The 14,769-nt window shown below is 38.9% G+C and overlaps 1 protein-coding gene across 7 annotated transcripts in view; it reads left to right on the top strand.

Annotated features, from left to right (window-relative positions):
- Window positions 1-14,400, top strand: part of mafgb (v-maf avian musculoaponeurotic fibrosarcoma oncogene homolog Gb) — a 50,061-nt gene extending 35,661 nt beyond the window's left edge. For 5 of the 7 annotated variants that reach the window (XM_057843694.1, XM_057843696.1, XM_057843697.1 and 2 more), the window contains 2 exons: window positions 5,384-5,449; window positions 10,354-14,400. In XM_057843694.1, coding sequence (XP_057699677.1) covers window positions 5,384-5,449; window positions 10,354-10,833 — 546 coding nt within the window. In that variant the 3' untranslated portion in view covers window positions 10,834-14,400. Of the gene's footprint in view, window positions 1-1,090; window positions 1,617-5,383; window positions 5,450-10,353 lie in introns of those variants that run through there. The other 2 variants (XM_057843693.1, XM_057843698.1) reach the window with 2 other exon arrangements.
- Window positions 14,401-14,769: the final 369 nt, after the last annotated feature.

The following is a 14,769-nucleotide window of genomic DNA, read 5'->3' as shown; positions in this document are numbered from 1 at the left end:
TTAATTAATTTTGAAGCTGTTATTAACTCGATTAAAAATTTTAATCATTTGACAGCCCTAAAAAAAACAAAATCAAGAGAAGAATAAGATAGTGTTGCATCTGTAAAATGAGGAAGTAACACAAAAATGACAGATTACAAGAGCATGTTACACAGAGACCCACCAGACTTTTTGCGTTGTGGTTGTGAGGAATCCAAGACGCCAGATTGGTTGTCGGTGAATTTGTCACACTACAAGAGGCGATCGGCACCTTCGACCTTGAGGCGTCTGCCTCGACAGTCACTAATTCTCCAAGACATGTCTGTTGGCCCAGATTCGGGCCAAAATTATGTTGAAGTAATCTAAACTGGGCATAAGGAACTGATACGAACAACAAAAAATTGATAGTCATCTTTATTGTTTCCTCGATATGGCTTGTGTTAAGCATTCAAATGTGACTATTTGGATACTTGCTGTGGAACCATGGCCAATAAATGTGTTGGCATGCTTTCTATTTGAACTGTATGTAGATGGTATTGTGGGGGTTTGGGGGGTTGGGCACGGGGGAAATAAACCTGTGCCTGGCAGTAAAAACGCCTCCCTTTTCCCTCTCTGTTTTCACTTCCCCCACCATCTCTCCACCCTCACCCTCAAAGGCACCCTTAGTCTTCATGTCTTTGATCCATCTATTGTGTGATGATGGTGCACCTCCAGCTGTGGGAGTGTACATTGCATCCCAGCATATGCAATCAAAATATATATAAAAGAATTCTGCGTTTACAAAAAGTAATTGTTCATTTTAACTGACTGACACCAACTGATTGGCCTATGATATTGTGTAGTTAGATGTAAGAGTAATGAGTGTTGCGCTCAATATTTGGTGTCTTTCGTGATGATAAAAATGTAACCAAAGTACTACTCTGTTAAACTGTTATTTTTTTAATAGTTGTAGGTCAAAGCATAGGAAACAACTATTAAAAGTATTGTATGATATTGTATGTATGTGTAATGGTGATAGAGATTCAGATTCTTTGTGTTAAATGAATGCTGGCAATATAACGTATGTGCTTGTTATGTACATTTCCTTTGATCTACTGCTATTTTTAACTCTTGGATTTGCAACAGAGGCGCACTGTGGAGGAGGTTTACTAATCATTTGTGGGCATGTTTCTGTGAAAAAAATGTCCCCCCCCCCCCCGCTTTCCTCAACCTGTGTCTCTGATTTTGGCAGCCTCACATTTTTAGTAGTGATGTGATTATGCATATGTGTCATATCTATTGTGTACATAAATTGTAGAAGGATAGAAAGTGACAGAATCGAGACAAAATTTTGCACGGCAGGGGGATGAGAGCGCAGAGGGGAGGAGAGAAACAGTGAGGCCATGAATTTGCTGAGTCATCTTGACTGGTCTCATGATCGCTTAGGTCAGAGCAGCAACAAGAGACATGCTTTAATAAACACACGCGCACGCACACAGGGTTCTGAGAGATGAGAGACAGACGAACACACCCGGACACAATGCATCCTTTGTTTGCACTCTTTGGACTGATGTCATCTTTTGCACTTGTCTTTTGTCTTACTACATTCATAGAAATGGTGTTTGTTTCTTCGAAGCGCGTAGGTTTGCATAGGAACGGTAAGGACATAACACTACCAACTTTTCAGTATGCTCAAATTGTCCCCACCAACTTTTAAGCAACCATATTTGCATATACAGTGCTGGCCAAAAGTACTGGCACCCCTGCAATTCTGTCAGATAATGCTCAATTTCTCCCAGAAAATGATTGCAATTACAAATGCTTTGGTAGTAATATATTCATTTATTTTGCTTGCAATGAAAAAAACACAAAAGAGAATGAAAAAAACAATTATATCATTGTCATTTTACATAAAACTTCAAAAATGGCCTGGACAAAAGTATTGGCACCCTCAGCCTAATACTTGGTAGCACAACCTTTAGACAAAATAACTGCGAACAACTGCTTCCGGTATCCGTCAATGAGTTTCTTACAATGCTCTGCTGGAATTTTAGACCATTCTTCTTTGGCCAACTGCTCCAGGTCTCAGAGATTTGAAGGGTGCCTTCTCCAAACTGCCATTTTCAGATCTCTCCAGAGGTTTTCTATAGGATTCAGGTCTGGACTCACCAGTGCTTTCTCTAAAACCATTTTCTCATGCTTTTTGAAGTGTGTATTGGGTCATTGACCTGCGGGAAGACCCATGACCTCTGAGGGAGACCCAACTTTATCATACTGGGCCGCGACAGACTTCATAATGCCATGCACACGGTCAAGCAGTCCAGTGCCAGAGGCAGCAAAGCAACCCAACCCCAAAACATCAGGGAACCTCCGCCATGTTTGACTGTGGGGACTGTGTTTTCTTTGAAGGCCTCATTTTTTTCCTGTAAACTCTATGGGGATGCCTTTTCCCAAAAAGCTCTACTTTTGTCTCATCTGACCAGAGAACATTCTTTTTTGACTTTCTCAGGTAAATTTCTGAAGTAAACTCCAGCTCTGTCCAACTCTGTTTTTTTTTATGTCTCTGGGTCAAAAGTGGGGTCTTCCTGGGTATCCTACCATAGAGTCCCTTTTCATTCAGACGCCGACTGATAGTACTGGTTGACACTGTTGTACCCTCGGACTCCAGGACAGCTAGAACTTGTTTGGATGTTAGTCGAGGTTTTTCATCCACCATCCGCACAATCTTTCTTTGAAATCTCTCGTCAATTTTTCTTTTCCGTCCACATCTAGGGAGGTTAGCCACAGTGTCAGGCTTTACACTTATTGATGACCAGTGTTGGGAATAACGCTGTTATAAATAATGCCGTAACGGCGTTATTGTTTCATTGACGTGGTAATCTAACTAATTTTTTCCGCCGTTACAACGCCATTACCGTTGCTGACGGTCAAAAGCGGTGTGTTACTTACTCTGAATAAATTGAAGAAACTACCAGCCGTAGCGAGTCTACTCTGCTCTGTTTATTTGTCATCCAAGACTTGTGGTGCGTTCAGGTTCATGGCAATGAAAATAGTAAACCCACATAGCCTACCTTTGCAAGAACGATGGAGTTGCCATTTGATACGGTCATAATGTGCAGATCCTGCACCCATCCGCAGCAAAACTGTTCGTAGCTTTGTAGCGATTTGTAATTTCGGAATCGCTGATGAGTTTAGTAACGTACACCAAACAATAAATACAGCAGAATGTCCATTTCGCGTAATTGTGGAAGCCCGTCAACATCTTTACTCCATTTGTCTTCGGCTTGCTCGTAAGGGTCAACATTGTTCACATTCTTAAGTTTGATCACATATCTGTTCTTCGCCTTAGTAACGAGTTTGTCTCTTTATCGAACTGGCAAGTTAAAGTTTAATGTCCCGCGAGCCAGACCTGCTTCCAATATGGCTGCGTTGTTGTCAAATCTCACGTGATTCCCCTATTCTGTGACGGAAACGCTCGAGCCTAATAGTGCACGTACTTCAGAGCCGGTTGTTTATATGTGAATTGTCTCGCCCTATGTTTGTATATGTGTATTTGTTGTCAAGTTTTTTTTGTTTTTTTTTTAAACAAACTTCAAAGCCGGTGTTTTCACACACAAACCGGAACAGCGCGTGCGGCAAACACACACATGCAAAACAGATGCAGACGGATATGATGGCAGAGAATTCAGAGGAAAATTTGTCCTTCACGAGGTGGAGATATAAACACTATTTCAAGTTGGTCAAAATCAAAGGAAAGAACGTGCATGTAAAGTGTAATTTATGTCCTGGGGCAAAGCTTTTGTCGACATTTGTGGTAAGCAATTCAAATCTGTTTATTTTTGTTGCACTTCAAGTGTAGGATAAATCTGTTGCTGGTGAGGTGTAATAAATATGACAAGGTTCTATAACACAACTACCTGTCTGTTCTTCTCTATTCAACTGACTGGAATACTGCTCAGAAAATTCCAAATTCTTTGACATACAACAACTTCTTTTTAAAGTAACGGTAATAGTTACTTTCCCTGGTAACTAGTTACTTTTACTACAGAGTAATTCAGTTACTAAATCAGTTAATTTTTGGAAGAAGTAATGAGTAACTAATTACTTTTTTAAAGTAACGTGCCCAACACTGTTGATGACACAGCACACGGTAGACACAGGAACATTCAGGTCTTTGGAGATGGACTTGTAGCCTTGAGATTGGCCATGCTTCCTCACAATTTTGCTTCTAAAGTCCTCAGACAGTTCTTTGGTCTTCTTTCTTTTCTTCATGCTGAATAAGCTACACACAAGGACATAGGACAGAGGTTGAGAGAGAGAACTTTAATCCATTTCGACAGGCTGCAAGTGTGATTTAGTTATTGCCGCCACCTGTTATTGTCCAAAGGTAAGTAACAGATGCTGTTAATTACACAAATTAGAGAAGCATCACATGATTTTTCAAAGTGTGCCAATACTTTTGTCCGGCCCATTTTTGGAGTTTTGTGTAAAATGATAATGTTTTTTTTTTTTTCAGTTCTCTTTTTGTGTTTTTTCATTGCAAGCAAAATAAATGAAGATAATACTACCAAAGCATTTGTAATTGCAATCATTTACTGGAAGAAATTGAGCATTATCTGACAGAATTGCAGGGGTGCCAGTACTTTTGGCCAGCACTGTTAATAATCAGTCCAGTTATGTAGGTAATTTTGTGTAATTTTGTCTCACCTGATTAATACATATGAAAGTCAAAACAGATTTATTTTGCTTTGATCATTTAGCCTATCAATTAATTCGGTTCATATTCGTGAGAAATGTAGCACTGACCCCTGTTCACCCGATCTGTTTGGTCTTATTAATGGTTCGTAAAAGTGTCCATGCACTTTATGCTGTTATACTGTCCCTACCAATGTTGAGACCAAACCTACACCCTTGGTTTCTACCATTGTTAGACCTTTGTATTCTTGTCAGATATAAAGTAGCTCTGTTTCCTCATGTGCCCCTTCTGGATGAGGTGCGTGCATGTGTATTAACAAGAAACAGTTGGTTTTACCCTGGAGTCCTTCCTACAAATTATATCACTTCCTCTTCTCTCAGCTCTCACTTCTTTGCGATTGGCCTAAAGCCAACCAATAACATTTTAACTCGACAAAAGAGTGGGCACTATCATTGTAAATATCAAGAAACAGGAAGTCAGGGAAATTCTGAGAACTAATATATTGTGTGTCACTTTCACTCATACAACCTGATATTGATGTGGCACGTTTAACCTGTCACACCACAGTCCACTAAAGGTAAAAATTGGAATTGGTTTGTCTGTTTTTAGTCATCTACAGACAACAACATATTTGATAGTTTATGAACAATTGTAAATATATTTTGGTCAAAATATGACTTAAATGCCAGGTGCCTAACTTTCAACACTCTTTTTTTCCCATTTGTATAGGTCTGTTCAGAAGGACAAGGCTCTTGTGGCATGACGACGACAAACAAAGGAAATAAAGCCTTAAAGGTGAGGGAGAACATTTACGCTACTGAGTGTTTAGGCAGCTTGGTAAGAGCTGTGTTACCTACTTAAATAGTGTGACATCATACTATAGCCACAGGGCAGCATCTAAATTAAGTATAGTGTACTGACGATAACTGTTTAGATACTTTTAATCTCTGTAACAGGGAAGTAAGTGAATCATTCTCAGTCAGCCTACCGAACAACAAAATTCATGAACAATGCAACTGATACACTAACAACGAGGGTATGAAAAGTGGGATAAGTTTGGGTGGGATATTTGGGAAATGTTTTCCAAAACAATTATGATTTGAAGGGATAGAATAAAAACGTATAAATGACCTTCATGTAAAAGATGGTTGCTCGCAGTATTTAAGTACGCAAATGGCGATAACAGAAAACGAGTAAATAATGTTAAAACTCGTGTTGCACTGATACCATTTTTTGGCGCCGATACCGATACCTGGATGTGCAGCATCGGCTGATACCGATACCATACTGATACCACTTTGTTTGAAATTTCTACCTAGTGAATCCAGTAAAACTTTTTATTACATACCTGGTATGGGTGACAAATTAGTTAAATAAACCTTTTGCTCTCAAGGGCCAAAATAGTGCTAAATTCGTGAAATTAAAACATGTATAATACTAGCCCAACAGTAAGAAAATAAAAATACAATGATTGAATAGTGAATAAACTTTTTTTTAAACCCTGACTTTTGGCTCTCAAAGGAAAAACAGTGCACCTTTCATAAAATTATATGCGTAGATGGCAATGTAGCGTAAAGCGCTTTGAGCGCCTTGAAAGGTGGAAAAGCGCTATACAAGTATAACACCATAACACCATATGTAATAATAATTGACACCAGCATCCTGTCTCTTTATTAGCCTCCCACTCTGTGCACCAGCAGCAACACACACTTAGCAACTTAGCTTAGCTTACTTCTACGGCAGTTTTGAATAGGTTTGCCACCCGTCCTTTGAAATAAGGAATTGTTCCAAATTGGTTATTAAAAGTTGCATTCCGTAGTGAACCAATACGGATTATATATAAATAGATACATTTCTATGCATTGTAGGAGTTTTGGGGATGTCCCTTTCTTTTCGTCGCCTGTACAGCTTTGGGCGCGAGGGGGGTGTCCCTTACTTCTATTTCTGAAAGGTGGCAACCCTACTTTTGTAACAGGTCTCAAATTACTGCGGCATTTCTTTCAGTAAAAGACAATAAAACTAAAGTAGACAATGTAAACTGACCAGGGTTTGTTGCTCCGGTCCAGCCCCCTTTCTCTTGGTAGCAGTTGCTGCTGTTGTAGCCTCAAACTCTTTGTGTTCATTCACGTTTCAAATGTTTTATCAGGTGCGAGGCATTGAAACTGGCCGATTTAACTCTTCCGAAACTTTCAGGCCGCAAATCTTGCAGGCCGGCATTGTACTCGAACTGAAATATTTCCAGACTGCCGACATTTTGCTCTCGTAGTTTTGTTTTTCCTACATATTAATAAGCTGCCCCGGCATTTGTTAAGAGCGTCTATTGGCTTGCTCTCATTGGTCTGGGGCAGGCCAATAGCGATAGCTGCTTGGCATGCAAAGTGATCACGTGTCATCACAAATGAGGAGTGTAGTGAGTATCAGGAGAAAAAAAAGGCTGCGATCAAGTGTTATAATACTGGACCAGTAAATGGTATCGGCGCCCTCTTTGTTGGTATTCGCCCATACCGATACTACCATTTCGGGCCGGAACGCCCCCCCCATTCCGGTGCATCTTTAGTTAAAACACAAAAACGCTACTACTGACAAGCGCAGATATTTTATGACGTCTGGTATACCCACACACACAAACACTTAAGGCTGATGATTCTGCGTTGCCGTGACGGCGGACCTACAGCGTTAACGCAGACCCCGATTTGGAACCTACGCCAAAGCCTGACGTGCGCCTCCAAAAAATCCTGACTATGCGTCACGTCAAAGGACTGTGATTGGTCCGCTCAGAACATTGTTTCTGGTTCAGCACAACAACACTCCATTTTCAAACATTCGCAAATGTGTTCTATGTTGCCTACACCTCAACATTTGTATTTACAACATTTGTTGTTCGATATTGATTAGCTGCAGCTCCAACTACACACGTTCTAGTTTCGCTGCCGTTGCTTTCTATGACCGGACGAAAAATAAAGGAATTCGACAAGTCCCCCAAAGCCATACCCCTCTAGTGGCTTGGCGTTGAATTACAAGGCAATGCGTTCCTTTGACTCAGAACTCGAATGCTCAACGAAGACGTAGGGTCTACGCCGTCGCTCTGCCGTCACCGCAAAGCAAAAGCCTAACTCGGGCTTTATGAGACTCCAACGTAGGTGTATAGGACGTTGTCTCAAGGAACGGCAGGCAATCAGGGATACTTGCTTGTGATTGGCTAAAATAGTACTGGCATCGATAAAATGTCACGATGCACTTTCCTTGAACTACTTATAATACATAATTTTATGTATTTTTTTACACTATTACACAACTGTAAATAAGATTCTTTACACTCAGATGCACAATAAAGGTGTTGTCTATTCCTTTCATTTAAATTGTACAAATGGAACCAAACTTCACTAAAAACACAGTCGCATTACTATATGAAAAAAACAAAACAAATTTAACATATGGATATGATAAAAGGCCAAAAAAAGGCTCGGGACCTTAAGGGTTAATCATGTTTTGTTGTCCAATATTGCAGCTGACCTTTGTAGGCGCTATACGATGCTATATAAAACAAAGTTGAATTGTATTGAATAAACAAAAAAATTGTCATAAGCCTATCATCCATCCCATCACTTGATTGATACACATGGCAGCCAGTCAAAAGACGTCTGAGGTCTTAAAAAAAAAAAAAAGTAAATCGCGGGAGAGTTTCTTCTTGAAAATTGTATTTACCGGTAATCGCAGTGTTGTTCTCGTCAAGAAAGACGATAACGAAAATTTCGTCGACATGCAATTTTTTCATGACCATGATGAGCTAAAAATGTGACTAGAACATAACGAGACAAATACCAGTTTTTGTCTAACGAGACAACAACGAGACAAAATGCAACATCGTTTCTGTCATATGTTCACAATGAGTGACATTTTCATATTATACTGGCTAGGCTGCGCTCCATCTTGATTGTTCGGAAACACGGTAGGCTAAGATTCGTTTTCTTATCATGGCAAGAGAGAACATGCAATGTTGCTTTACCCTTTAAAGGGTCTGTGCCGAGTAATCATCAGACACTATATGTAACTCCTACCGTTAACGTAGCGTTTGCGTTATCATTAGCTTTAGCTTCATAATGGTGAGCATCCTCTTAAAACACTGGCCAGTCTAAAGCAGAGCTACTTAGCTTTTCTGGTCAATAAGTCTAGAGCAGGGGTTCCCAACCTATTCCACTAAGGCACACTGTGGGTGCAGGATTTCATTCTTACCAAACAAGATGACAACACTTTTTCCCCAATCTGGTGTTTTACAAGTGCAATCAGTTGATTGCAGTCAGGTGTGGCTTGTTTTAGCAGAAGCCTCATTGGTTCAACTGTCTCTGCTGGATCGGCTGGAACAAAAACCAGGACCCACAGTGTGCCTTGAGGACTGGGTTGAAAACCCCTGGTCTAGAGGCTGTTAAACGCTCGGGGAACTTTTAATTTTAACTTTAACTTTTAATTGAAATAATGTACTGCTTTCCTGCTGACTGTGTTATCATCACAAAGTTAGCGTTGTCCTTGTAGATGCAACAGTATGTGCTCATCTTTCTATGTTCATTTGAAATTGTGGGAAACTCGGCATGTGCCGGTATGAGATTCTGACAGTATGATAACCTTAATGTTAATTAGTAAGTATATTAAGTATTGCAATTGCAACTCTAAAATGTTACTGATATCTGAGTTTAAAAAAAAGATTTTTATTTTCAAAAACATATTAGCAAATTGGAATATAAGTATACTGCTAAGTTAAAAAAATAACTGAAATGTTCTAAATAAAATTAAAATAAATGAAATCCTTTAAGCGAGCCTAAGCCCACAGCCACAGCTCAATATTATTACCATCAGAACAAAAATAAATGATATATTTTCCATAAAAAGCACGTGTGTATGACTCGTATCATGTTTACATTATACACACACTCTTTCTCAACACAGACAGTTGCCAGATAGAAAAAACACCACGTTTTACCACCGCTAGAGACACTAAACAAGCTGGAGTTAACTCTCGTAGGTGGTGGGAAACGTTCACGACAGTGTTTACTAACCCTTAATTTTGTATAAATGTGAAATCATATTGGAGGTGCCTCCTCAGCAGGCAAACATGTTTTACATGTCGGTTGGCCCTCCTCCTCTAAGTCGCGGCCCTCTGTACCTTTTCTGTAGCCAAAGTATTCTCAAACAAGTGATTTCGTTTTCTTCGATGGGGAAAAAGTTCAGGAGTTAAACCTCCTCCAGCCATCGTGTAGCACAGCTGACTCACTGACACTGAGCAACAAACGGTGGGGGAAGGCTGAACCGTGCAGCCGCAAGCGAGGGATTTCTCCATGTATTTTTGGGACATAAAAAATAGCTAATACCTTAGGGACGGACATTTTTTGTGGTATTGAAACCATGATGGTTTTATACCACGATATACCTTGAAACCGTTAATCGGCATGTCTATTGGAAACCTTTACCGGTATTTATTATTGGACTAAAACTTTTTAATTTTACAGACGAAAGCATTTTGAGTAACTGTCGACTAGTACTAGATGAATATTGTTTGAGATTTCGTCGACTACAACTAGACGAAGATGAAAACATTTTGAAATGACTAAGACTAATCAGTATTTTTGTCCAAAGGACTAAGAACAAAATTAAAAGGGCTGTTACAAACAAAACCGTTTAATTTGATTTCTTCTTACTTTATGTAGGTGAAGCGAGAGCCAGGAGAGAATGGCACCAGCTTGACAGATGACGAGCTGGTGACCATGTCGGTGCGGGAGCTTAACCAGCATCTCCGGGGGCTCACCAAGGAGGAGATCCTGCAACTCAAGCAGCGGCGGCGCACTCTGAAGAATCGGGGCTACGCCGCCAGCTGTCGGGTGAAGAGAGTTACCCAGAAGGAAGAGCTGGAGAAGCAGAAGGCTCAGCTGCAACAGGAGGTGGACAAACTGGCCAACGAGAACGCTTCCATGCGCCTGGAGCTGGACGCTCTCAGGTCCAAGTACGAGGCCTTACAGACCTTTGCCAGGACTGTGGCCAGGAGCCCCACCGTGGGGGTCGGAGTTCGGGCTGGAGGGGGAGGAGGAGGGGTGGCATCATCTGTCATCGGTCCACTTATACCTGGGAAGGCGGCAACGGCGACGAGTGTTATCACGATAGTCAAGTCCAAAACAGATGCGCGCTCTTGAGGTAGGTTTAGTTTGAGAAAAGTGTATCAGGATGCAATTCAACTATGTCAAATCATTTCTCTTTCACTTGCACTCCAGACCACCTCTGTCAGTGACTTGACACAGGTCTCAAGTGCAGTGAAGGACTTGATGGAAGCAGAGTACTTGGCCCTTGTTCAGTGATTCCTTGCAAAGGATCAGACAGTTTCAGGTTGATCATTGAAATGAACTTTTGAAGTGAGGACCCGGTGTTGTCATTTTGTGGCCTAACGAACAGATGTTATGGAACATTTCACTGATGGATTTAAAGACAAAAGAGCTGGATGGTTCATCTCATCTGACCTGACCATTTCATTGGCTGCTGATGAGTCCCATCTTTCTGCAATCTTTTCATATCAGTACCATAGACTATATCTATATATAAAACGCAATTGTGTTACCTGTATTTTTACTGTTTTGTACCGTGTTGTCATTCACATGAGGTTCGAAATGTATTCTCTGTGTGTGAATTGTTAAATATCAGGAATTCTGTGAAATTCGTGATTGTTTTGCTATTGTTATGTTTAGTTAGTTGTCTGATTTGTCTCAATTCACATTTGCCCTTCCCATTTTTTTTCTCAATTCCACTTAACTTCCCTGGCTATATGCGTAACCAGATGATGAAAGAAATACAAGTTACAATAATAATTAAAAAAAAACAAAAAAAACATGAAATTTCTTTTGTATAATTTTCTGTGTCGTGTATCTGTTTGGAAGATTTGGAAGGGCAAGTGCCGTGCTGATTTTTAATAAGTCAGGAAGTGTTGATTATAATAAGAATTGGACCGTGCCTGTGAGACGTCTATGACAATATTTAACTGCATTGTTTGATGAGATTTGTAGTAGCCTCTAATAATAATTGTAATAATAACACAGATTTACGTGTCTTTGCACTCGTACATGTGTCGTATTGACCAAATTATTTCAACTACTCCACAGATTTGAAAGATTCTTTAGGGAAATCACAAAATAAAGATTACTGGACAGTATCATCACAGTAGTTTGACCAGCAACGAATAAATGTTTTTTCGTTTTTGTTTTTTTTTCCCCCAACTTGTATTCACTTAGTTGGGGAGGCACTGACACAAGCTTTACAGTTAAAGTAATCGTATGTGGTATTGTCTTTAAAAAGAAAAAACAAAAAAAACAAGAAACAAAAACATTGTCCGTGTATGGTTGTGTGTCAAATTTTATATAGATTGAAAAAAAAAGTTAGCTTTGCATTGTTTGTATTAACCTGTGGGGGAAAAAAACTAGGTGAAAATCAGTTTGATATACAGTCTCTATTTTGCAATTGTACCAAAAGTGGCTTAACTACTGAATAGCTTTGTTCTTTCTCTAGTGACTAGCCATGTGTGCGTAGCTGTGAACAAGCGTGTAGTGTGCTGTCTAAGTGTGTGACGGAGTAACTATAACGTTTGCTGTATTTGTTGGCTACAACTTTGATCCTTGTTTGATTTGAGGGCGAGTGATGACACAGTGTGTAACCACTCTTGTTCTCTCATTATAATGTGTGCCCCAGGAACATCTGAACATGTTGGATCATCTGCCCATAATTTAAATTTATGGTTTTTATGTAGCTCCCCTTTTTTTGTCCTTCATTTCGGATCGAAACCTTTGTTGTCATTAGGGCACACAAACGACTAATTTCATTCTGTGATGGTCAAATACTTCAAAAGTAACTGAGATGTGAAGCTTTTTTTTACTGATAGGTATATTAATGTTTCTATTAAGGTGACAGAATATGTTAAAATCAATCCTGCTATTTAATGACTTCTCAAAGAGCGACTCGGCATTTGGACGCTTAAAACATTTTAAGAAGGAAAACCTCATTCTAATAGATGTCAGATTAAAAATGATGCTGGATTCTGACTTGTGTTGTCAGAAGCATCGTTAAGCACTTGTTAAGTTTTCCAAAATAAATAGGGATAGCATGAAAGGCATTTTGTTTTAATTGATCGATTACTTGATTACTATGATCCAAAATTTCAATGTGTGCAGAAAATGACACAAAGAATAAAATATAATTCATGAATCATGCCCACTTTAATGTTTCTGTTGTGTTGTTTCTTCTCTGTTTTGAGCTGCTTGATAAGTTCATTTATTTTTTATGTAAATTGAGTATGATGTATTAGTTCTTCTTTTAAACATTTTTTTGAGGTCAAACGAAAACGTTTTGCTTAAATTGTCAAAAACACTGTCCCCACTTTCAGGTTGAATACTGTTCGTTGCGGGTGTCACAGTGGCAAGATGGTGTTTAGTTGTTTTTTATATGCAAATTGCGTAAGGCGTACGTAGAACTAACGCACTGAAGCTGTGCCGCTATTGTTGCTTGTGTCAAATTGTTCAGGTCCAGTTTGATGTGACAAGGTTGAAAAATTTATATTCACCGTGATTAGCAATATGTGACTGGGTATCAAATGTTTTGGAGGTTTGTTTGTATCCGGGTTATGTGTTATCTGTATGTATTATATTTATTCATATATGTTTAAAAAATAATATTTTTCTATCCATTTCAATTTGTTGGTTTTCCCTCCGTGCTGTGTGCTTGGTCTTAAATGTAGTTCATCTAAACATTAAGTCAGCAAAAAAAAAACTGACCTTTATTCTTCATCAAACAGGGTTTCTTTAATACATTTTCTGAGCTTGACTTGTTTTACTGCTTCCTGCGCAGACCTTACTAATGAAAAGATGTTTCATCACCAGCCCAAGCGGACGTTCCTAAACCAGTCATCGATATTTTATGACACAGTCAAAGAAATAGCGGAGGAAAATATGATCTAAGTGACCAATTTTTTTCTGAGTGAATTAATAGGGGTCCTCTTTGAAAAACGGTTGATTGTATAAAAAAGGCTTAATATTAACCTCTTATTCTGAAGTGCCAATTGGTATGTAGTCACTCAGTTATTTCCCTGTGTAGTCAATCACACATGGAGACCAAAGCCCTTTCACCTACTCCCAAAGCCAATCAATGAGAGTAAATGAACCAAACATTCCTTTGATCGTTTGTTTGGTGTGCCGATCAATAAGAATGTTTGCTTTGCTCCTGCTGGCCCTGCACTGGCATCAAATCATTTGATCATATTTTTTACTGTTTTCTTCTTTTTCATCCTACAGTTGACTGTTTGCTCTCTGAAGTACGTGCTCTTCATCATTAATGATTTGGTCAGATTGTACAATAAAGTTGGAATATTTTTGTGTCTGGAGGTAAATAATGGTCCATTTAAAATTAAGAAATGGTGAGTTTGTGTGAAAAACAATGCTGTCCGTTCAAAAAAGGCCCTGTAATAAGAAATTCTGTGTTTTGTACTATTTCTGTATGGGGTGTAATAAATTATTATACTGTTCTTTCTATGGGAAAATACTGAAAATGTGACAGTCTTTGTAAGTATTTATCTTCAACTAAATTATTGTTTTTTTGGTAGATACAGAAGTGATGATGACAATACCTACTGGTAAATATGGAATTAACTGTTTCATCATCAGTCTAATGTTATTTTTATTTATTGATGTATATACTGTATGTTTGTCAATAAACAGTTTACTTTATTTTGTATATGACCAATAAACATGGTTTAAAATAGTTTTGCATTCTAATGTTGTTTTACTGGGTCATTACACCATTTCAGAATAGAATAGCCCTTTATTGTCAGTTACAGTTGTACAATGAAATTGTGGAGCATCTCCCTTTACAGTGCAGGATAAGTTGAAATCTCAAAAGTGACTTACAAGGGTAAAAGTATAGAATCTAATAAAATATAATAGAAAATGTGTATGGGATAGTCCTATGTTCGCGCAGTGCAAATAATCGAAGTGAAGCAGCAGTTTGACAGTGAAGGCATTTAATATTGGACGTGAGTAAGTATTGCGCATAACATATTTACATGTAGATGAATATCGGACATTGGGTGATGTGGT

Source organism: Corythoichthys intestinalis, chromosome 8 (genome assembly GCF_030265065.1).
Source record: "Corythoichthys intestinalis isolate RoL2023-P3 chromosome 8, ASM3026506v1, whole genome shotgun sequence".
In the NCBI taxonomy this organism is placed as follows: domain Eukaryota; kingdom Metazoa; phylum Chordata; class Actinopteri; order Syngnathiformes; family Syngnathidae; genus Corythoichthys; species Corythoichthys intestinalis.
This window is presented reverse-complemented; position numbering and strand designations above follow the sequence as displayed.